The following is a 24,171-nucleotide window of genomic DNA, read 5'->3' on the forward strand; positions in this document are numbered from 1 at the left end:
GTAGAGAAGGGGACCCATTCAACCTGTTTTTTGTCTTTTTTAAATTAATATATGGAAGGCTTATTTTCCAGTTTATTCATTTTTTTTCTCTATTTATGAATGAGCTCCCCACCTACTTGCCTCTTTCCATGTGAGAGTCTTATGTGGAACCTCAGAGAATCCTACAATTGGAAGATTCTCTACAATTGGAAGATACATCTGGCTGATCTTCTGACACCAAGTAGGAGAAACTGCACAGCCTAGAAAAGGTGGCAAAATAAGCCTGTTCTTCAAAGGATCAGGAGTGATTATTACTTCCCAGTCTGAACCCATAGTCTTATCTTGCCAAGAGCCTTTGCACCTCCCAAATTAAGCCCATTTCTTTGTGCCTGACCAGGCAGCAGGTAGAAAATTTTCATCTTCATTGAGACCATCTGTAGAATGGGCTGCTATATACATCACACTATTATGGTCTCATCTCTAGGCTAATGACTTCTCTCATGCCCTTATGCTGGTCGCCTCCTGACCTTTGTACTTGGGCCTTTGATTTCCTACACCAATGCCCCCGGCCCCAACCCCTGTCTTATATTCTCCGGCCAGTTGTGTACCTGGCAAGAGAGAGCTTTCATGGTCTAGGTCAGTATCCCTAGCAGCTGTTTGCCTTCATGTCAAGACTGTGATCTACTACTCTAATTCCAGAAGCCAGGCCCCATTTGTCCTCTCTGAGTTGAGTCCCTGCTTCATCTCTAGCCCAGCCTGTTTGCATAGCGGAGCTAGAGCCTTGTCCTTATACTTCATTTGCCACAGTTGGGTCTTCACCTCTTATCAGGAAATGCCCTGTGTGCTGACTGTGCCCCTCCTCCTCCGGTTTCTTGAGATTTGTTTTTGTTTGTTTTTTCTGACTCTGTGTGCTTGTCTCCAATCAGATCACTTCTTAATCACAGAGACTGGGTACTCCGTGGCTTCGGAATGCCCCTGTGCCACTTGGTACCATGCTACATGATTGAATATGTAATCAAAATAATTCAGAGAGTACCAGATGGCCTATATTCTGCATCTGAAAAGTCAAAATATTTTCTGGTCCTACCTCAGTTACCTGTAGCACAGGAGCTGACAAACTATGGCTCACAGGCCAAATCAGACCACTAAGAACAGTTGTCCCATTTTTAGCGTTGTAAATAAAATGCAGAGGAGAATATGCCATAGAGACCTACATAACCAGCAAAGCCTAAAATATTTACTGACCCCCTTACAGAAAAAGTTACCAATTTTTTTGTCTAGAGGTATTACTTCTCTTAAGTGACTTAGGTTAGACAATTAGCATAATTGAACACTTCTCTAAAGAGATAGTAAATATAATTGATTTTTTTCTTTACTCTATAGCTGATTCTTTGGAAAGTAACATCTCGGACCAAGATAGTGATTCAAATATGGATCTTATGCCTGGAATTCTAAAACAGCCATCCCTGACACTTGAGCTTTTCCCTAATCACACAGACAATCTTAATTCCTCACAGCGGGTAAGTAACTTTGTTGATAGAGCTCTGAAAATTTGTCATGCAGTGGGAGTAATTATAGAATCATGCCTTTAGTCACCTTTTAACTGTAACGTAGAGAGTAATGGTAGCAGTACTGATTCATTAGTATCTTAATTTTTTAAAATCAAATTCTCACAGTTTTCTTTTTTCCAGCTTACAGCAAGTAGACAAATAAGACAGCCTCTGTTGTTTTCCTTGATTTGGCCATTTTGGTACCCATTCCTTCTCAGGCTTAAGTTTTTATCTGGTCCCTGAAATATCCATTAAAAATACAATAGTAGTGGGGTGCCTTGGTGGCTCAGTTGGTTAAACATCTGCCCTTTGACTCCAGTGATAATCTTGGGGTCCTGGGATCAAGCCCTGCATTGGGCTCCATGCTCAGCAGGGAGTCTGCTACTCCCTCTTCCTCTGCACCCCCCCCACCTCTCCCCACTCATGCACACGCTAGTTCTTGCTCTCTCAAATAAATAAATAAACCTTAATAAAGAAAAGTACAACAGCAGCTGTATGTTCCACATCTTTAATCATGCAACATTCAACTTAAGTCTACTCTGTACAAATGGTAGCACTTTGGAGACTAGCCCAGTGTATGACTAGATGTAATGAGTGAGACACACAGCAGCCACTGCAAGAAGGGAGCATTTTACTTTTATATGATTTTTCTTGCCATATGAGTAGATGTTATGTCTTTATTTTTGTTTTCTTCTCATATTACCTCTTCATCCTTACTGGAAAGTGGACAAGTGAGTGATGGGAGGGTATGGGATCCTTTCATAAATGTGAGAAGATTGATTTGTAACAAATAATAGAAAGACAAAAGAAATGTAAACTTGATTAAAGCAGAGGTTTTCTTGGCAGGAGATTTCATGTACTTCTTTTCCTGGTGGGGCCTGTAATTGATTATTCTTTCCTGTTGATGATTCTTCTGTTGGCATCTATAATGGACAGTTATTCACGTAATTGCATTTGCATGGCATGGCTCCTTTTTCTAGCCTCCAGCTTTAGTGAGGTTTCCCTTTGTTAATTTCTACACTACTATCTAAAATAAAAATGTTATCTCAATAGATGCAGAAAAAGCAGTTGACTTTAAATTCAACATTCATTCATGACTTTCAGCAAACTCTGAATAGAAGAGAACTTTCTGAACCTGAGACAGAGCTCTACTGGAAGCCTAAGGTTATACTATACAGTATTGTTGACTGCTTTCCTCCTGAATGGAGGACAAAACAAGAATATTTGCTCTTACCACTTGCATTCAACATGGAGTCCTATACAGGGAAATATGACAAGAAAAAGAAATAAAGTGCATAAGTATTGGAAAGGAGAAGTAATACTGTTTGTATTTGCAGATGACATGATTATATATGTAGAAACCCTGAGGAATCTTTTTTAAAAAATCTACTATATCTGCTGAGTGAGTTTATTAAGGTTATAGGAAAAAAGGCCACCATGTTAGGCTGAATTCTAAGATAACCCCCAGGGACTCCTGCCCCCGTATGATGTCCTCCCCCTGTGTGTGTAGAACTTGTGAATATGATGAGCTATCCTGTGATTATGTTTTGTAATACAGCAAAAAGGATTTTGTGGGTATAGTTATTAAGGTTACTTTGAGTTAATCAAAAGGGATTACCCAGGTAGGCCTGACCTAATCACAGGAGCCCCCCACCTTTTTTAAGATTTTATTGAGAAAGAGAGGGTGTTGCTCAGTGCTCAGAGAGCATGGTAGGGGGAAGGGCAGAGGGGGAAGCAGACTCTCTGCTGAGCCAGGAGCCTGATAGAGGGCTCAATCCCAGGACTACAGGATCATGACCTGAGCTGAAGGCAGATGCTTAACCAACTAAGCCACCCAGGCACCCCATAGGAGCCCTTTAAATCTAGGGCTAAAGTCAGATTCAGAAATGACTAGGAGCCATGGTAAGAAAATGGTCTCTGAGTGTGGCTGGTGTCTGCCACCGCTTTGGGGAAGATCTCTTAGTCACAGCCATTTTCTGTGACTGCCAGAACACAAACAAAAATGGAAATAAGAATCTAGGGGAATTGCCATGGGCTATGTCATCCGAACACAGGTATATTTCTGTGCTAATAAAGCAGTTTTATTTTTAAAATTCAACTTAGATATGAGATTCTCTCTTTTGTCCACGTAGCTTTGTTTAGGGCTTTAGCACAAACTCATCCCTACTATATGCCCTCACAGTGGTGTTGCTCAGTGCCAGTTTGCTAAAGGGGAGTCGCAGAGGCCTGCTAGCCTTTCAGAGAAACTTCATGCCGATCAGGTAGGCAGGGAAGCCAGAAGCAGATTGCATGATAACAAAGACACAAGCAACTCTTTTTTTCATTCTGTTGACAAGGAAAAGGACTTTTTTGGCCTAGATTGCAGTAGGAAACCTCTGGCCTAGAAATGAGAACTAGAAGTAACTTGCTGATGGGACATTTTAGAGATTAGGATCCTCAGGCAAACCAGTGACGTTGCTGAGGTAAGGAAAGCATTCTGCTTACTGGCAGAAGATAATCGATAGACTCAAATCCTCTGAAGCCCTCATTAAGACATTGCCTGCAAATTTTTTAAAGATTTTATTTATCCATTTATTTTAGAGAGAGAGAGTGCACGCTAGCAGGTGGAAGGGCGGACAGAGGGAGAGGGAGAAAATCTCTAGCAGGCATGGGGCTCGATCCCACAACCCCGAGATTAGGACCTGAACCGAGTCAGATGCCCAACCGACTGAGCCGCCCTGGCAACTCCCCCACCAAGTTTTAATTTTTATTAATGTAAATTATAATTGGTCAGTATTCCTTATCTTCTTTGGAAATCTAAGACCCTCGTTTCTATGTTCTGGGCTGAGACTTGATAAACAGGAGTCAAAAAAGAGCTTTTATGCAAATATATTTTACTTTTTTTTCTGAAGTGATTTCACTGGGCAGCTTGATGAATATGTGGTTGGGTCATTTTATTAAGACACTTCTTTTTTTCCCTCCCCCTTTTCCTGTTCTGCTTTTCTCTACCTCATATAGCTTAGTCCCAGTTCCAGAATGAAGAAGCTTCCTCAGGGTCGCCCTGTGCCTCCCCTTGGACCTGAGACCAGAGTTTCTGTAGTCTGGGTGGAGCGCTATGATGATATAGGTACTGTATAAGGACTTTGTCCATAAGTAAAATTATTGTAGAATGACAGTGACTTGCTGAATGTCTGAAGAGAGGAAGCACAGATGTGGTGTGGTGGCCAAAAGCTGGCGCTGGAGTTCAGCAAGCCTGGGTCGGCATCCCAGCTCCACCCCTCACTCAATTTCTTTAAGCCTTAGAGTACTCGTGGCATCTCCTAGTTGTGATGATTTGATGAGACTAGTGGATGTAAAACTTTCAGCTATTCTCGATGTCACAGTGAATGGCTTGTTGTGAGTTGGTCCCACTCCATGTAGCTCCCAGTCATCCCAGGACCTCTGGAAAGGGGAAGAGGGAACAGTTCCCTCCCCTCTGGATGAACCCTACTGTCTAGTTCTGGTGTAAAGATTAATTTGTCCTTAGGAATTCTGCTGTGGGTAAGTTTCTCATGACTTTTATGTAAGCAACATAAGAGCATTAGAAATGCATGCTTAGCCTAGTATCTCATCCAGCTCAGGGTTTGTGGAAAAGTGTGATCATTGCTTTCCAACCAAGCTCTCGAAGACCACAGATCATGTTCTATAAATACTCAGCTTTAGATGCACTTAGCTAAAATTTGTCTTGAGGGAGATTTCTTTTTGGTAGGAATGGTCAGGATTATGTATTTTAGGATATCACAATCCATATATTCATTGCACACTTGTATAAAGAGATGAGGAAATTAGATTGCATACTATTTATTTTAGAAATATGAGGGAGATATTAATTGTAATGCTGTTACTTTCTTCCAGAAAACTTTCCCCTCTCAGACCTGCTGACAGAGATCAGTACTGGTGTGGAAACTACTGCAAACAGTAGCACTTCTCTGAGGTACACTCTTTATTTGTGTCAGGCTCACCAGCATGTCTTGAAGCATAGAAAAATCTATTCGTTACAGTATATCAGTTGTGATTTCATAAAGATAAAAAAACAAAAGGGATGGAGGCAATAGGAAATGAACATAAGGAAAAAAAAATCAAAGAAGTTGGTAGATACGTGCACAAGGTGATAAATTAACAGGCATTTTAAAATGGCATAATTAATTGCTATTTTATATTCATCTGCAGCAAAGAGAAAAATGAATAGGTGGGAGCAGTTAAGCATTAATGAAGACTGTAACACAGACTGCCAGTATTAGATAGAAGTAATAGAGTTAAATTGGTCAAAACATTCTGGATAGTTAAAATGTCCTAACTAAATGAGCTATTTAATGGGGAAATATTTCTAAGTAAAATGTAATGTTAACCTTATTATAGTAGTAAGATTCCTATTTTAGCTGCCCATACACAAAAAGGATAAAAGGGTATAATTAGATTCTAAAATTAGTAACAATGTATCTCTATAGGCTTTATAGTCTCAAGACTTTCTGCTCGCTCGCTTGCTTGCTTTTGGTTTAAATAGGTATTTTAAAACAATTCACAAGAAGTGCCATTATCATCTCTGTTTTACAAATGGAATAAAATAGGCTGATAGAAATTATTCTTCAGTATCACACATTCAGTAAATGAAAGAGAAGGTGATCTGAACTCAGGCTTCTGACCCCAGATGCCAACCTTATTTCATACATCAGAGATCTGCCCTTGATATCAAGTTACATAACCTGATTTGTATTGCATGTAAGATGAATTGCTCCCCACAAGAAGGAGGAACTAAGTGAAAGTCCCACAGCTGGTTGCTGGATCTACCCCCCCCAGAGATTCCTCTCCCTTTGCTTCTACCCTGTGTCCCTAGTGGTTTTAAAACGCATTTTTAAGCCCTTTTTTTTATTAGTTTGAAAAGCCCAACTGCAGTGATGGGCATTAGGGCCAGGTGTTAATGGGGGTTTGGGGTGGGGTGCAGCAACGTGGGCTCCCAGGAGGAGGATTCTGAGCAGAGTGACATGTTGAGTCCTATCAGACTACATCAAGCTTGCCAGCAAGTGTCCTTAATTTTCTTAAATTACACATGGAGAACTTCAGCTTTTATGTGGTTGGGGTGAAAAAAGTTTTCTTTTCTATTCTTAAGATCTACCACTCTTGAAAAAGAAGTTCCTGTCATCTTTATCCACCCTTTAAACACTGGATTATTCCGGATAAAAATTCAAGGAGCCACTGGAAAATTTAACATGGTCATCCCGCTTGTGGATGGGATGATTGTCAGCAGGCGAGCACTTGGTAAGGCCTTCACATGTGGCCAGAGTTAAGGTTTCTCTCTTTTTTAAAATTTATTTGCTTTAATATTTTTATGAACCAAGAAGTAGAAATAAAGAAATGGTGATATTACTTAATAGATCCTACATGTAGAAAATGCTGTGGTTTGGGGCACCTGGATGGCCCAGTTGGTCAGGTGTCTGCCTTTGGCTCAGGTCATGAGCTCAGGGTCCTGGGATCAAGTCCCACGTCGGGCTCCCTGCTCAGTGGGAAGTCTGCTTCTCCCTCTCGTTCTCCCTGCTCATTCTCTCTCTCGCAGTTGCTGTCTCTCAGATCAAATCTAAAAAGAAAAAAAAGAAATTTCCAACGTTCTTGTTAACTAAGAAGCATGTTTTGTTCTTTTTTAACTGTGCTTCGTCTACTTAAGTACATGTAGAACTATAATTCACGAACTTCCAGGCCTAGAAAATCAGAGAGCTGTTTATAATCCAGGGCAGGAAAATGGTTTGTCAGACCAGATTTACTTCTGCTTTCCCTGGTTTATTTCTTCTAGCAGTTTTGTCTCAGTAGAGTGTTGTCCATTTCTCCAGGGATGGGAAGTTTTGCACATGGAATGAACTAGGTTTGACTTTGTAGAGAGTAGTTCACTTTGAATACTGATAGTTCACCTAGACAGCTCGTTACTCACATTGAATTTAATACCCTCTGTTTTTTCAAGGTTTTCTGGTAAGGCAGACTGTAATTAATATTTGTAGAAGAAAGAGACTGGAGAGTGACTCCTACAGTCCACCACATGTCCGCCGGAAACAGAAAATCACAGACATCGTCAACAAGTACCGGAATAAGCAGCTGGAGCCAGAGTTTTATACTTCACTTTTCCAGGAGGTTGGACTCAAGAACTGCACTTCTTAGACACTGTCTGTCTAGGACTCTTGAACTCCAGTTTGGGGCTATGGTATCAGAGCAAAACAATTGGATAGGTGATCACTGTAAAAAGAAAAACCAATCACTCCCCAAGAGCTTACTGTTTAATCACCAGAATAGAAGAAACACATTATAAACCCATTTGATAGAAGACTTTTGGCTTTCTAGTGAAATGGGCTCCCAGACACAATCATATTCCTGCTGGTAATGATGATATACATTTTAGCCATAAACTTTCTTTTAAAAGTGACAATTTTAGTTAAATATAAGCCTTTTGAGGAGAAAGGCTTCCTGCATCTCAGTTAAACACGTGCATTGGTAGTATCAAATTTGCAAATTAGAAGTTGAAGATAGTTTTATACTTCACTTTTTAGGAGGTTATGTTCAGAATTAAAATCTGTCTCAGAATCTTCCAGGACATTCAAAGACTCATGCTGATGATAGCATGGAGGAGAAGGAAAGAAATCTCAGCTTTCTGCTCACTTGTAAGTTTATTTGTCGTCCAGCTGTCCACCTGACAGAAATGAGCATAAATGTGTTTTGTTTAGGTAAGAAGCCTGACATTAAAATATTTCATGTTTCCTCTCCACCTTTCACAAAGTTATCGTCCTCATTACTGCACAGATCTCTCTGAAGTCCTCAGTTTCTGGGCAGCCCAGGAGCAGATCTACATTGGAGGCATGGCTCTGTCCTTTAAAGGGCACACAAGTGGCGTTGGGGTTAGAAAGTGAGACAGCAGTGATGCCTCCACTCTCTCCATTGCTGTGTGGCTTGGGACAGGATGACAGGCTAAGCATTCGTAATTCCTTGGTTAAATTTTAAGAAATGGAAGTTCACAACAAGGGTTGAAAATTACTTGGTTTCATCCATTGACTCTTATTTCAGGACCAAGCAGGAAACTGCAGTCGTTTATGAAGGATTCTAATTTGGGGTTCAGGAAACAGCCTCTCAACGCTACTAATTCAGATCTCTCCGAGGGCGCTCCTGGATTTCATCATAATTGGCAAACATTAGTGACCACCCCCTAGGGTGACTGCTATTAGAAATGGTTGTTGTTATCGTGTTTTCTGGACTTTTGCCAGCCAAAGGCACAACAAATCCCTCCCCGGGTTTTGGAAATATTTGTTACCTCACTGCTACTTTTCTGCCAGGGATAAATATTTTGAAGTGGCCAGACCCAGAGCAACCTTCCGAGGATTCCTGTTACAGTGCTAGAGTATACACTGCTCATTTCTCCTATTCTTCCATGCTTTCTTCTTTATTAAGATTATTTTATGTTAAGAAAATAAGTGACATTTGAAGTCCAAAGAGGAGTGCTCACAGCTGTTTTAGGGGTGGTTTTCCATGTGAACTCTGGAGTCAATAGACTGTAGGTCAGGGCTGCGATGGTGTGTTTGGTTTGATGTTTGGGGAGTTCATTGAGGGGATAATGTAGGGCCTAGTTCCCTGTGCAGATATTTCTATTCCAAAAGTACGTGTTTTGTCATCTATGAGCAAGAAATTTGGGTATCATAGCAACTCTTGGGTTTAAGTTTGCTGTACCCGTTCCTTCATATTTGTTTTAAGCTCAGGTAAAGCTTACCTCCTCCTCCTGTGACTCCTGTTTCCATTCAGGGTATGGTATTTTTGAATGATTGATTTTCTTTTTAATCTGGGCAATAAATTGATGTTTCCAGATGGTAGCATGGGGGTAGGGGTGTAGGATAAAGATGAGCAAATTCTACTCTAAAAATATTTTATTAACTCAGCAGGTGTAAAGTGAAGTTTAACAACTTTCATGGAAATTCCAGATTGACATTTCATGGGAAAAATGGGCCTTTTTTCTGGTGGACTTGAACAAAGAAGGCTTAAGTCAATAGGCAACTCATAACATTCCAGAGGTTAAAAATAACTGATGTAGGTGTGCTTCCTCAGTGTGATTCTTCAGATAAAACCTTTAGCACAGATTTACTGTCAGCAAAATATACTGTGATGTGCGTGTTGAGGGTAGGCTTCCTGATCCTTCCGTTTGCTCTCATTTCTGGCAACGCTTTGTAATTCTCCTGACTGAGAAGTGAATAACTGTGTTGAATGCAGTTTGTAATCTGGAAGCCTATGATCTCCCAGGGAAGGAGGGATCGATGCAGAGTTGTGCAGCCCCCGAAGGCGTGAGATCCCAGTGTGTGCAGCACAAGTAGAACATAGGGGTACATCTACCTCATGAGGTGCCCCTTCCTTCTGCTCAAAATAACATTTACCTAAAAAGGGAGTACGGTAAGAACACTGGGAACCTTTCACTAGTATGGGTTTGAGTTCATGGTCACTAAGTTCACCCAATTGCCTTTGCTAGAATCACTTCAAGTAGAATAATGCCAGAGGAGCATATTCAGTCCCTAGTGATAACCTTTAGTAGTCCACTTGATAAATTTGGTAGCATGTGTTCCTAACCTTCAAAGGGAAGCCTGGACCACTTTGGTCTGTGGCTTAAACAGTATAGTAGCTGCATGTGACAGGTATTCTCAGGGGGTGGATGAGTGTGGCATTCGGTGACAAGGAAAGCATTACCCAAGGGACAGAGGCAGGTAGCCCCTTGTAGTCCTTTTTCCCATTCAGGAGATCGGAGCTTTCCTCCTCCTTTCTGGTTGGGAGCACTGACGACAGTGAGGAGGCTTTTACTTTTTCTTGGTCAGCCAGCTCCCACTTTTGTCCTGTGCTTCCTCGTAAGACCTCCTCCTACCTGGCACTGGCCCTCTGAAAGGAATAGTTACGTGGTAGGTTCACCCCCTCCTGCGCTGGCCATACACAGCCACGTGCGTGCGTGCTGTCCTCCATTTCCTGGTCCTCGATTTCAGGGTGGCCCATTCTCCTCCGGACTCCCTTACAAATAGAAAAGACCTACGTCTTTGGCCAGTAATGTTGGTTGCCCGCAGGCTGTGTATGTGAGGCCTTTATGAACGGTTACTTTCTGCCTACTGTGGGGAAGCATTTGTGAGGCTCTCCGGAGTGATTTTCAGAGAGACCGTCTTTGGGAGCATTTATTTCCGTTGGAAGCTAAGACTTTACCCAAGGTGGAAATCAGCCTTGCTCAAAGACCCACTTTGAGGTAGATAGTAAAGATGTATTGGGGGTAATTTGACACTCCTGCTGGCAGTGGTTCTCCATTCAGCATTTTAAAACCCATTCATGTTATATCTTCCTGAAAAGATTTGATTTATGTGTTTACATGAAACAATAAGTTGAATGAGATGGTCTGTTCTAAGGATTTCCGTGACAGCCTCTTTTCCTGAGATGGAGAGATTGGAGGTAATCCACCCAATTCCAGCGTGGAATCAAACTGTGGGTTCTCGGTAGCTGAAGAAGCCATGTACTATATAGTGTTTTTCTCAGAGCATCAGCTCACGTTCCTCAGATGCTTTTCTTTTTTTAATGGTGAGGGAAAAGGTGTAATTTGGGATTCCACAGTGCCTTGCATATAGTAGGCGCCCAATAAACATTTGTTGAAGCAAACCAAGTTTCCCAAGTCCTTGCCTCTTGCAGTGACCAAGAACATCTTTCTCCTCTGAAGGGCTTGGCAGTTGTGGCTAAAAAATAAACAGTATCATTATTTGCTTGAAATCATATATACAATTTGTATGAATTTCGGTATGTTGCCAAGACATGATCTTTTTCTTATTGTATTTTCTGTAAATATTTCTGGCACTGAACTGTAAAGTAAAGGCGAAATGTAAATACGAAGGTGTACCTGTGTCCCCTGCCTCCTGTGTTTTCTCTTCATCAGTTAGGGAAAAAGGCCCAGAGGCTTGTTTGTATTTATGCCGATCCTTTGTGCAGAAGAAACCCATGGAATATTGAATGTAATACATTTAGTCAATTAAATTTTAAGGAGATTCTTATCTAATAACGTTGTGTGTGCTTTTGGTGACAGGCTGGGTTTTGACTTACACTGGTGTTTCTAATTTGCTCTTAACAGAGCTGTGTGCTCTGCTTTGCCTGACCTTCCTAATTTAGATCTGTGGGTTTTCACACTGGTTTGTTTTTTTTGTTTGTTTGTTTGTTTGTTTGTTTTAAGATTTTATTTATTTATTTGTCAGAGAGAGAGCGAGCACAGGCAGACAGAGTGGAAGGCAGAGTCAGAGGGAGAAGCAGGCTCCCTGCGGAGCAAGGAGCCCGATGTGGGACTCGATCCCAGGACGCTGGGATCATGACCTGAGCTGAAGGCAGCGGCTTAACCAACTGAGCCACCCAGGCGTCCCTTCACACTGGTTTTGTAGAGTTTCATGGAATACTGGAAGTTAGATTACTTTTTAAACAGAATTATAACTGACATGCAGCATTATATTGTATTAGTTTCAGGCTACAACATAGTGATTTGCTGTTTTTATACACGATTAATTGATTACTTCCATAGGTATAAGTTATTCTCTGCCACTGTACAAGTCATCACAGGGCTTGTGTAATGAAAACACTGCCAGCAGAAACCCGCCGTACAGAGGCTTGTGATCACCGAGGGGCCGGCTGCCTGTATCTTAGGGACACAGAAAAGCAGCTTTACCTTCTGCCTGCCCCAAATCCGGGCTCTGCCAGGGCTAGCAGTCAGGAAAGGGGAGACGCAGAGGCGGTCATCCTCCACCCACCTACTGCCCCGTGAGTAAGGTTGGCTCGAGAGGGTTCCACACAGCCTGATTAGCACCTTCCTACCAAGACCACACGTGTGGGGAACCAAGGAAACAGCAATGAGAATGGTTAGGGTGCGCGCCTCTGCCAAGAGCTGTCCCTCCAGCCTATCACTGACTTGACGGGACATTAACAGGTGACTCTCTGAGCTGCCTTCCCTGTAATTGTGCGTCCACGCCTGCTCTGCCCACAGGACCTCTAGCCGGTCCTTGGTGGCCAGGGAAGCGTCAGGCTGATTGCACAGTGGTCCGGTTCCGGGCTCTGGTGAGAAAATGTTCATTCAAGCCTTTCCCACCAGTGCTGCTCAGCCTCTTCGGGACTCAGTGTCAAAGGATCCCCACCCCGACCCCAGCCCAAACCTCTCCTGGTCTTGGCCTCTAGGCTCGGAGTGGCACACACTGTAATGCCCTCTTGCCCGGGCCACCCCTTCTGGGGATTCGAGTCTCTAAGTCTCCGGGCTAAGACTCTAAGCACTGGCTTCCAAGCTCCGGCTCTCCCCTCCCCTCTCCTCCTTACACCCCTTCCCTACTTTCCCCGTGACTGGCCTTTTGCCTTTCTCCCTGAGCTGGTGGGGGGGGCCTTCCGAAACCCCAAGCCTCCCCCAGGTCTACCACCGGATTCTTGTAGCTGCTCTCCTAGCCTGGAACTGGATCTGCCTGACTTTCTGACCCACGCTCCACGAGCTGCTGTGGCGCCGGAAACGAGGCTGGATCAGACTGGTTGCTCACTGAGCCTCACCTAGAGTTTCTGAGTAGAGCAGGGGGAAGCGTAGGAATTGGTGTGTTTCACAGGACATTTGCCGGTAGTGACTGAGGTAGCTGGCCCAGGACCCTTGTGGGGATTGAGGGTTCTGCCTCCTCCCTTCCACAAGCCGCAGCCAATCCACCTGTGAACTCCCTGCACCCGTCAGGCTCCCCGTCTGGCCAGCGTCTCCCTCCAGCTCTGGGACGGCCGGGCCCTGGAGGGCCTCCTTCCCGACCCGGGGCCTGGCACATGGAGGTGTGCTACTCCATGAGCGGACGAGTGACAGGTGTGGTGGGAAGAGAAGATGGCATTTGAGAGTATTCTCCCTACTTGGGAGCCAAAGGAACAAAGCCAACTACTTAGAAACCCCTCACTGAAAACTGTCCTAAGGCGAGATGCCAAAGTTTCCAGAGTAAATAGTCATTTATTGAGGGCCTCCTGCGTGTTAGAAAGTTTGTAAATGGCAGCCCAGTGACCCAGGCTGGCCCAGCAGATTTGTTTTCTTGAGCTAACAGTGTTTCAGTGCTTGCTGCAACATTTTTAAATTGGAAGATTTTGCATAAAAATGCAGATTTGGGGGGCTCTCTTAGGAACGGAGATGTGCCAGTACCAGGCCTGCCTTTCACACACAGCAGTTACTCCCTGAAGCTGCTACAGCTGCCTGCTTCGATGCACCGAACTCAGTTTGGGTCGCCGCATCCCCCCCTCCCAGTGCCACCAAGTGCACATGTGGGCACCTGTAGCCAGAAGGACAGGCCCTGGGATCGGGTGGGCTCCTGAAGGAACCTGTGACCTCAAATTCTTGAATAGCCACCTGGGGTCGATGTTTATCCCATCATTTATTCTTCTAGCAGCTTGCTGAAGTAAGAATTCCTTCCATCTTACAAGAGGATCCAAGGAGGTGTCCCATGAACCCATAGCATTTTAGCAGGGATTCCAACCCAGACCTGCCTGCCTGGAGGCCTGGGCTTTTTGTTCTTGGCCCAACTGTCTCACTGCCAGTAGTTCCCACTCGCTTGTCCAAAACAGCTCTCCTTTTGCCTGAAAGGCACTGACTTCCTTGTTAGGTCATCCGCTCAGTCACAGTTGAGCTGAGAGCAGAGTGTGGGCCGGCCCACTGGGTCCCCGGGGCAGCCCTGCCAGCCCAGCCCAGGCAGGCCTGGCTTAGCCACACACCATGAAGTACCCTCTGGTGCCGCTGGTGAACGACCTCACATTTTCTTTCCTGGTGTTCTGGCTCTGGCTGCCCGTGAGCTTGCTGTTGGTCCTGCTGATCGTCTGGCTCTGCTTCTTACTGAGCCAAGGTGAGTTGCCTGGGCCGGGCCCTAATCCTGGAGCTGAGCAGGGGATCCCGAAGCTGGGCAAGTGGGTCCTGAAGCAATGGCAGAGAGAAAAGTTTCCTTCATGCTCTTCAACCGCTGGCTGAGACAAGCAGTCGCCCGTAGGAGCAAAGGATTCATTGAGTAGTGTAGAGGCCAAGAGTGAGCCCCCAAGTTTGGGAAGCGGTGTGTGTGTGTGTGTGTGTGTGTGTGTGTGTGTGTGTGTGCACACCTGTGTCCCCTCACAGCCACTGCTAGCACAGAAGGTCTTTGGCACAGATCAGAAAGAGGTGGCTCCTGTCCCCAGATGAATTAGTAAAAGGGGCCCTTTGCTGTGACTAGCCAGGGCACAAGGGGTGGGGGAACAAGGCATGCGCTGGACTTCAGCCCCTCCCTGTGCTTCCGTGCAGTAAATAACGTACGCGATGGGATATGGCAGCGCCGGGCATTTATCGGGTGCCAAGAGACCCCTCATGCTGCTTTCTGCCTGGACTATGCATCAGGGAGGCAGCTGGGTTCTCGGGGTCACAAGATCATGGAGGCTGACGGCCGCTTGTCCTGAACTCGGCATGCCCCCCAGAGCAACAGGAGGCAGGATGAAGCTGGTCAGAAGGGAAGCTTGGGGCCAGTGGCAGGGATGGCCTTCGGCTCCGCAGGTGTCCTATCCCCTGGGCGCTCCCCTCACCGTGGAGCCTCTTCCAGGGGACCGTCTGACCTTCCACCTCCTGCTCTGCAGTTCCAAGACCTTTGGTCAGCGAGGCAGGGAGGGTGCTGATGCGCCACCAGCTCTGGTCTGATGGCACTGACTCATCCCCAGAGCTGCCCCACGTCCTCCAGTGTGGGGGCTGCTGATGGCGTGTCATTACTGGGAGTTCCTGGCGAGAGCTTCTGGAAAATGTTTAAAGCACATTCTCATATTCCCGGGGTGGGCTGCCGCCTTCCCTGAGGGGCGCAACTCGGGCTCAGGGCTGGTGGCTGGTGGTGGACAGAGCCACGTGTCCGTGCAGTGGCTGCAAAAGGCGTCTCTCTGGAGTCTAGGACGGGGCCCACATTTGAGCCTTGGCCCTTCATCGTTCGGAATAATTGCTAACCTTTCTTCCACACCGTACTAAAGGGTGTGCGAAACACTGATGTGCATCATCTCATGTAATCCTCAGAATAACCTGCTTAGCAATCCTTATTGCACAACTGAGGAAACCGAGGCTCGGGGAGAGGAGCCACGTGCCCAGGTCCCACACCCATGAAGTACTTGAGGGTGCCGGTTATCTGGTGTCCTCTCCTGGCTCTACCTCCCAGCAGCTCTGTGACTTTGGCTAAGTCCTCTCTGAGCCTCGGGTTTCTCATCTATAGGATGGAGAGAAAATCGGCCCCTACCCTTTGGGGCTGTGGAGAGATGCGTGTGAAGGGCAGGGCGTCGAGGACATGTACACGTGTGGCACATAGTAGGCGCTTATAGGCTAAGAAATAATCCATTTCAGTCACGGTGTAGACGAGGTGGGAGGAAGCATAGGCGTGTTTTCAGATGGCTTCCCTAGAAGCCAGGAGCACCTCCCCCAAGGTCTAAGGCACTAATCTCCAGCAGTTCATGCTCCTTGAATGCCCTCCTCTAAACCCGTCTGCAGCCTGCCCTGTCCTGACCTTGTCTCAAACTTGCTCCCACATCTCACATGGCCCTTTGCAAAAAGGCATTTGGAAATTTGCAATGACCAGAAACTGTCCTTAAAGCGAGATAAGCAGTCTCCTCTTAGGGGCCCGTCTGCTCAGAACTCTTAGTATTGTTGTCCTGGTCATGTCCTTGTGCTAGGGTCTGGGCCTGCCGGGGTTTGGGGGAGCTGCTTCTCGGGGACACCTGGGCTGGCAGTTTTCTGTTCTGCTGTTGATCTCACTGGAATCAGTTTGGCCTAGAATCGGGTGTGAAAAGCAGTTAGGACTAGCTCCGACCCCCCTGCTCAGCAGGGCCGTTCCAGGGCCCAGAAGGCAGCCGGTTTGGGCAGGGAGTGCCATGGGGCCCAGGAGGACACGCTTTCTCAAGTAGATGAAGGAGCCAGGGCAGGAGAAGGGAGCTGCCCGGCAAGCTTGGCACCGAGGCAAGAAAAGATCGTGGGCAGCTGAGCCCTGGAGAAGCTGGCCAGTGGGGACAACTAATTCTGGGCCATGACAGGAAAGAGTATGCAGCCCCGTGTGCCCTTCAAGGGGAAGGTGCTCCTCTGAGGACATTTCCTTTGTGATCAGAAAGGAATTTGCTGCAGGAAGAGAAACCTCTGAAGAGATGGATTTAGAGCTGAAACATGCCTGTCCCACCCACCTTTGGGTGATCCTGGGAGCGGGGGGGTTAAATGCAAAGCTCCCTTTGAATCCCCTGACTTCAAACTGGTGCAGCCCATGGAACATGGAACCACAGGGCCCTGGTGCTGGGAGGCCCATCGGAGTCCAGCCCCACCGCTTCCTGGCTGGGAGCCTGGACGTTCCGCCTTCCCGAGCCTTCCTCACCGGCAAATTGCAACGAACACTAGTAATTCCTTCAAGATGTTGTCAACAGGATTAAATGAGAAAATGCACGTGCCATACTTAGCACTTAGTATGTGTTCAAGAAACAATCACGACCTGTATTGAAGAGCAGACCCTTCAAGCCCTCACACTGGTTTGTAAATCCTCATCACTCCCTCCTCATAGGGCTGTAGATGAGGAAAATGAAGCCCGCCTCTCCTGTCTCCTGCTCTTGGTCTGTGAGTGGAGGGCTCTCTTCAGTCTTCATGACTTCTCCGCCATCAGTGAGACGCCTTAGGAGTATAGTCAGGAGGAGGATCCCCTCTCCCTCCTCCTCCACCTTGCCTTCCCCGGATAAGTCACGGGGGCAAGCTCACACACTATCTAACAACACATGCAGGTTTTCCAAAAAAGCATGCGCAGATTGTTACTTGTTTTTCAGTAGAAAGGGGAGGAGCTCTTTACCTATACATTTCTCTGAAACTTGCTTATGATGCATCACGGACATCCCGCAAGTCAAAGGCTACGGGTCTCACGGTTGTTTTAACAGTTTCTAACATGGCACTGGATGGAGGGGTGGCTCTGTGCAGTGCAACCGTGCCACCCTCCGTCACCCAGACCCCACATGATTCACACACACACACACACACACGCATGCACGCACGCACGGAGTTTCTAGCATACTTTATTGCTTGTGCGTGCTTCATCACAAAGCAGTGCTGCAGGGAAGTGTTGTACATACATGCTCAGACACTTGTTAATAAGTGGACCGGTGGACGAATGGATGGATAGGTCAGTCGCTGGGTGTGTTTCTCCCCAGTGCCCGCTCTTGGACCATTCCGAATACAAATAGGTTGTTTGTTTGCCTCAAGGGCCTGTCCCAATTTAGTATGTGGGTGTGGCCACTTTCTGAGTCCTACGACAACCTTTGTTGGTCCCCGTCACCTTCAAGGTCCTCAGGTCTTCCTGAGATCTCAGGGCTGTCCCATATGTCATGATTCTGCCTTGGCCCCTTGGTCTCAGACAAGGCTACCAGGGATGCCCAGGCTTGGCAGGGGACTCCCTTGAGGTCAGGGGTAGGAGACAGGATGTGACCACCCAAGATGCCTTATCTTGTACCTCCACAGACTCAGAGGACAATGATTCGGATGTATGCCCGACTGGGAGCCCTGGAGCAAAGCCCCAGCCCAGTTTTGCTGGGAGGGGACACTCCATAGCTAAAAGGAGGAGAGGTCCTGCCTGTGAGCCTTCTGTTCAGCCAGGTGAGAGCCTTCTGTTCAGCCAGGTGAGACCCTTCTGGGATTTGGGGCGGGGAGGGGGCGGGGCAGGAAGGGGAAGTCTCAGGTCCTACCCAAGGCCTGGGCAGCTGCCATGTTGGATATCCACTCCCTCCACCATGGGACAAGAGCTGCTTGTCTCCGCCATGTTGGGGAACCCTCTGCTTCATTCTTTTGGAGACATGTTTTCACCATGTTGGAGGACCAGCCTTCTCTGCCATGAAGAGTGCCTTCACAAAGTTTCCCTACCCTTTATCTCCGTGACCCCACCTCCCACTGCTCTCCGTACGGAGGGTCTTGGCCCTTGCTGCTCCCTCTGCCTGGGATTCTCCCCCGCATGCGCTCGGTGCACTCCCTCACCTCTGAGGTTGAGCTCCAATGTCCCCTTTACTCTGCTCTAGATTGTCTTCTGCCATAGCATTAGCACCTCCTAACGTGCCCGATAACTGATGCTCCAAATCCAAAGCCCTCCCAGCACTCCTGACACACAGCCCTTTGGAGGAGGAAGGACACGATCCAGTGATGCAGCTCGCTGATAGTCACTGGACACTTACAAGGCACCAGGGCCTGTGCCAAGCACTTCCCTTTCACAAGCTCGTCTATGAGATCTTAGGAAGAGGGTATCATTCTTACCTCCACTTTGCAAATGAGAACCTGAGTGGCAGAGCAGTAAGTAATTTGCCTGGAGTAACGGGGCCCTGGCACCCACTGAACACCGGGAAAGGCCTCAGCCACTCCAGAGGAGTGGGATGTCAGCCCTGTGCCAATGACCCCAATGCTCTAATTGTCCTTCTCGGCTCTGTTATCTCCTTGACACCTTTTCATTGCTGGAAGGAGAGTCTTGATTCCCTTGGGTACCCAACAAAGCAAAACACCGCCCCTGAACTTCTGCCAGCTTTCTCCGTCTCCATGAATAGCTCCTCCATTGATCGGTCTCATTGCTTGAGTCATAAACGCAAGAGTCAGTCTTCGTGCCTTTTTTCCCTCCCAGCCCACATCCAGTCCGTCAGCAATGCCTCAGCTCTATCCCTCATGTGCCCACTTCCCTCTGTCCCCATGACCACCCCAGCCTGATCTATTCCAAGTCCACCGATGCAACCTGTTCCCAACCCCCTCTGCTCCCTGTGGGTCACAGTGTGGAGCCCCTGCCTGTGTGGGGTGAGAAGCAAGGGCCCTCACTTAACCTCAGTTACACTGATTCTTAACCTTTCTGGGCCATGACTTTGATAGCCGAGGGTGCTTTCCCTGGAAAAACACACGCGAGTGCTTGCACCCAGAGTACTGTGCTCAGGCCCAGCCTCACGGTGGTAACCTGTGCGGTCCCAGGAGGTCCCATGTTCCAAAAAGCCCCGTACTTGCCTTAATGATCTGCTGTCTCTCGTCTTAAAATTTTTAATTTTTGAATGAGGGGCCCTGCCCATTCATTTTATCAACGGGCCCACAAATTACGTAACCTGCCCTGTTTGTGTACAATTAGTGGGTAAGGAAAGGAGACTTTCGGACTCTGCTCCAGAACCTTGTCCCGTTCATATAGAGCCCTTCCCGCCCCATCCTGTATCTGTTCCTCTCTCACTCTTTCATTCCGTCATCATCTCTAGACTCAACCTTCCATGCTTTTCCAGCCTGGCTTTCCTGGAGTCAGCGGAGCGGTGGCGGTAACCAAGCTGGGTGGGAGAGATTTGCTGATGAGGGAAGAAGACTCTGGCGAATGTGGTGCTTCCCGGGGGTCCCCCGACTCCGCTCCTCCTCCTTCCTCAGGAAAGCCTCCAGAGGACCCAGCTCTTTCCCACTACGGATGACCAACCAGGGTTCCTGGGGAGGAGCCTGAGCCTATGAAGATGGGAGAGATAAACAGGCATGCGGGGAAAATTTGGCCATCTGAACTCAGAAGAGGTCCTAGGATACAGCTGGGCCAAAAGGTGTGGGTCCATATTAAAGAAACGAGGAGTTTCCTGTGCTCAGGAGACCCCTGACAAGTCCACTGGGCCTGGCCAGATCCATTCATTTAATAAGCTGTGGGGTCTGGGCCCAGCCGCTGGCACTGACTCCACATGTCCTTGACCTTCTTTGGGAATGCCTGGGTTTCTCCCATCCTTTCAAAGGGTTGGGGGATTCTTGCTCCCAGCTCCCGTTCTGTGATTCCACACTCCTCGATTCGCCTTTAGGTTGACTTTAATAACAAACACTCATTTTGTAACTACAGAGCAGCTACCACATGCTCGTATAAAATTAACTCACCTTTCATGAGCACCCACTGTGTACCAGGCACTTTTCCATGGGCTTTCTACGGGGGTTTTAACCCTCACAAGAATTCCATGAGGGAGGGTCTTTGGTTATCCCTGTTTCACAGAAGGGGAGAATGAGGCACAGAATGACCAAGTGTCTGGCTTGGAGCCACGCCAATGGAGTTGGGCTTTGAGCCAAGACCCTGACTCCACTGTGCCAGGTCTCACCCAGCGTGGGATGGGGGCAGGGCGCAGGCAAAGAAGTGTTCTCTCCTTTGCAGAAATCCCCTGTCCTTACATCCTCACTAGCTTCCCAGGGGCAGCAGTGTTGATGGCAGGAGAAGGGGACAGGCCCTCCTGGTGTCCCCTCCTCTGCCACCTCAGATCCTACCAGTCAGGAGTATGAATTATTAGCTCGTCTGGAGTTTGGTCTCCCCAGCTCTGCTTTTTCTGCCCTGTCAGACGGTCCATCCAAGGCACAAAGTAGGACATATCTTTCCCCCTGCTTCGAGCCCTCTATAGCTCCCTGTTGTCCTAGGGCTAAAGTCTTGAGTTCCTTGTGTGGTACAGAGGGCTGCCCTTTGGGAGCTGAACCCCACTAAATTTGCGGGACAAGGTTTCTGTTTCTAGTGACAATGGGAACATCCTTGAACTTTTATCTTGGTATACAAGTGCGCTTCTATCGAGAGGATAAATTCAGGGAGAAGTTGTTGAATTTGAGACCTATGTGTTTACATTTTGCAGATGTTGCTAAGGTGCCCCACTATATGGTAACTCCGAGGGTGTACATTACGTGCCTGTTCCCCCTGGCCTTTGCCCTACTCTACAGGTACTCCTAACACACACATATTCTCCCCCATCCCCTCACCCCACCCCACCTCTCCCTCCACACATGCCTTGTTCTAGCTGATGAGATTTTGGCAACCTGTGTTTTCCTGGGAGCTTTCCTGGCATTGAAATAAACACTGTGGCTGGAGCTTCTCTCAGGCTTTGTCTGGCATTTTCTCCAGCTTCCCCTGCTCCATAGAGTCCCATGCACTGCTTGGTCGCCTCTGTCCCCTTTGCTGCGAGGGAACGTGCTGCGGGTCAGCTTCTGTGCTGACCTAGAAAAGCCAGATGAGCCATCAAGCCCCACCCTCCTGTCCCCTGTCACTCTGGAGGAGCCAGAGAAGCCTCCTGGGGTGGGGATTCAGACCTTGAGGGAGAGTGGGCACTGCCTGACTCTGCAGGGAGGACCTCTGGCCATGCACCTGGGAGCACCTGCTGCAGAAGGCAGGGGACACAGCTCCTTGGGACTCCTGGCAGGTAAACAGCTCTGGATGGTAGTTGGGGAGGGCTGTGGGAAGATGCCCTCCCAGCTCTGGGTGGAAGGCTGAGATCCCGGGTCTCTGAGGGGTATGGATTGAGGTTTCCTTTTCAACATTTTGTTCTATAAGGCAGATGTGTGTGTGTGTGTGTGTGTGTGTGTGAAACACAGCCTGTGAGCCTCTAGTGATAGGCTCTCCAAGACACATCATCCCCCTTACAGCAGCCGTGGCTGAGTGCCTGGTGCTCTGTGCCTACCCCAGGGCTATCCACTCCCCGTGAGCTGTCTTCTTTGACCCTCCCAACAACCCTGTGAGGTGGGTCTTAATTTCATTTTCCAATGAGGAAACTGAGGGCCAGAGAGGTTAAGTGACTCCCCCAAAGTCGCACAGCCTGGAAACGGCCTGCTTTCCTGACTGTAACTCAGAGGTATATCTGAAGATCCCCAGGGATATCCTTGGCTCTTCCTAGCCCGGATGATGCAACTGAAGGTTGTGCCATTGATGTTTGTAAGACACACAAGTAAACTCAGGACAGTAAGTGGACGTGGTTCTCTCTTTCAACCTCTTATCATGACACATTTCTCAGGCATGCCCATATTGTCCACCTCCAACCAGAAGTTCTGGGACCCTCTCTCTGCCCCTCTCCAGGACCCTCAGTGTTGTCCTTGGCAACTGGAGGCCCATCCTCTCTGTACTCCTTTCCTGAAGTGACCACCACAGAGCAGCACAAACTGGGTGGCCTAGAACAACCGAAGTGGATTGTTCCACAGACCGGAGGCCAGGAGTCCAGAAGGCGCTGGCAGGACGTGCTCCCTCTGAACCTGCGGGAAGGATCCAGCTTCTAACAGCTCCAGATCTTGCTTGGCCTCTGGCTCTATCCCTCCAACCCCTGACTCCCTCTTCACACGGCCTTCTCCCTGTGGGTCTTTGCACTGTCTCCCTCTGTGTGTGTCTGTCTCTATGTCCAAATTGCCCCTTTCTATAGGGACACCTCATTGGTGAGGGCCCACCCTAACGACTGCATTTTAACTTGATTACCTCTGTTGAGACCCTATTTCCAGAAGAAGGTCCTATTCTGAGGTCCTGGAGGTTATTAGGACTTGCATGTGTATTTTTTTTAAGTTTTTATTTATTTATTTGAGAGAGAGACAGTGAGAGAGAGCATGAGCGAGGAGAAGGTCAGAGAGCGAAGGAGACTCCCCATGGAGCTGGGACTCGATCGCGGGACTCCGGGATCATGACCTGAGCTGAAGGCAGTCGTCCAACCAACTGAGCCACCCAGGCGTCCCTGCATGTGTATTTTTAGCAGGACACAATAATCCCTACCTCCCTCTTCTTTGAGGACTCCGTGTGGTCGTGCACGGAAAGCTCTGAGCACAGGCTGGGCTCACGCTTTGTAAATGCTCCATAAACTGCCACCAAGAGAGCAAAGTTGAGCACCCAGAAATAAGGTGCTGGGTGTACATCCTGTGCCAGGCACAGTTTGGACCCTTGACATGTATTATCCCACTGAATCCTCATGGCCACCCCTCGAGACAGGCAAGATTTTCATCAAAATGACACAGAAGCTGTGACTCCGAGAAGTTAAGGCACTTGCCTGAAGCCAAACAGCTCAAGTGGCAGAGCTGAGGCTCAACCACAGGGCTGTGTGGCTCCATCCATCCCACCAGTGGGACACGTGTATCCTGGGGAGCAGGAGATGCTCAGATGGGGAGAAAGGCAGGGTGGAAATGCTGTGCACGGAGGACACAACCCTGGGAAGCTTTCTGGGTCTGAGGGGCATGGAGCACGGCTCTACAATAGTCAGGAGGTGGGCTGGATCACAGGCTCCCTGGGGAGGTGCTGGCAAGTTGCCAGGATCTGAGTCATTCCACTGTGACCTGATCCACTTGACTGATACTCCAGGGCTGGGATCAGGCCCAACAGGGGCAGAGGGATGTTGCCCAGAGTGTGGGCACACTTCATCCTCTTCTGAGTTAAGTGTGGTTCTCCAGGAAGCTGGGAAGTAGTGCTTCCTTAAAGAAGCTTACTCAAGACTCAGGATACTCTCTCTTCCTCCTTGCTTTCCAGGGGTTCCCTACACCTAAGCAAGGTGATAACAAGTTAGGTTTTCTGTTCTGGACCATAAGTTCATTTACTCGGGTACTAACTTGTTTACTCATTCAAGCATTTATTTATTCCTTCACTCATTAGCTTTTCTATTCATTTGCTAAATGGCTCACTGAATTCTTCATGCACTCATTCATGCTCTAACACATTCATATACACAGCCATCATCCATCCATCCATCCATCCATCCATCCATCCATCCCTCCATCCACCCATCATCCATCCATCCATCCATCCATTATCCATCCATCCATCCATTCATCCATCTATCCATGATCCATCCATTCATCCATCTATCCACCCACCATCCATCCATCCATCCATCCACCCATCATCCATCCATCTAT

General features: G+C 47.6%; 1 protein-coding gene and 1 long non-coding RNA gene across 5 annotated transcripts in view; both read left to right on the forward strand.

Annotated features, from left to right (window-relative positions):
- Nucleotides 1-11,575, forward strand: part of RALGAPB (Ral GTPase activating protein non-catalytic subunit beta) — an 81,320-nt gene extending 69,745 nt beyond the window's left edge. For all 4 annotated transcript variants that reach the window (XM_059406991.1, XM_059406990.1, XM_059406992.1 and 1 more), the window contains 5 exons: nt 1,363-1,499; nt 4,527-4,635; nt 5,403-5,481; nt 6,655-6,803; nt 7,498-11,575. In XM_059406991.1, the coding sequence (XP_059262974.1) occupies nt 1,363-1,499; nt 4,527-4,635; nt 5,403-5,481; nt 6,655-6,803; nt 7,498-7,691 (668 nt within the window). In that variant the 3' untranslated portion in view covers nt 7,692-11,575. The remainder of the gene's footprint in view (nt 1-1,362; nt 1,500-4,526; nt 4,636-5,402; nt 5,482-6,654; nt 6,804-7,497) is intronic.
- A 2,630-nt stretch (nt 11,576-14,205) lies between these two features.
- LOC132022753 (uncharacterized) overlaps nt 14,206-24,171 on the forward strand; it is a 19,015-nt gene continuing 9,049 nt past the window's right edge. Inside the window, exons 1-2 of the long non-coding RNA XR_009405691.1 lie at nt 14,206-14,404; nt 18,034-18,168. This is a non-coding gene — a long non-coding RNA (uncharacterized LOC132022753). The remainder of the gene's footprint in view (nt 14,405-18,033; nt 18,169-24,171) is intronic.

Source organism: Mustela nigripes, chromosome 7 (assembly GCF_022355385.1).
Source record: "Mustela nigripes isolate SB6536 chromosome 7, MUSNIG.SB6536, whole genome shotgun sequence".
NCBI lineage: Eukaryota > Metazoa > Chordata > Mammalia > Carnivora > Mustelidae > Mustela > Mustela nigripes.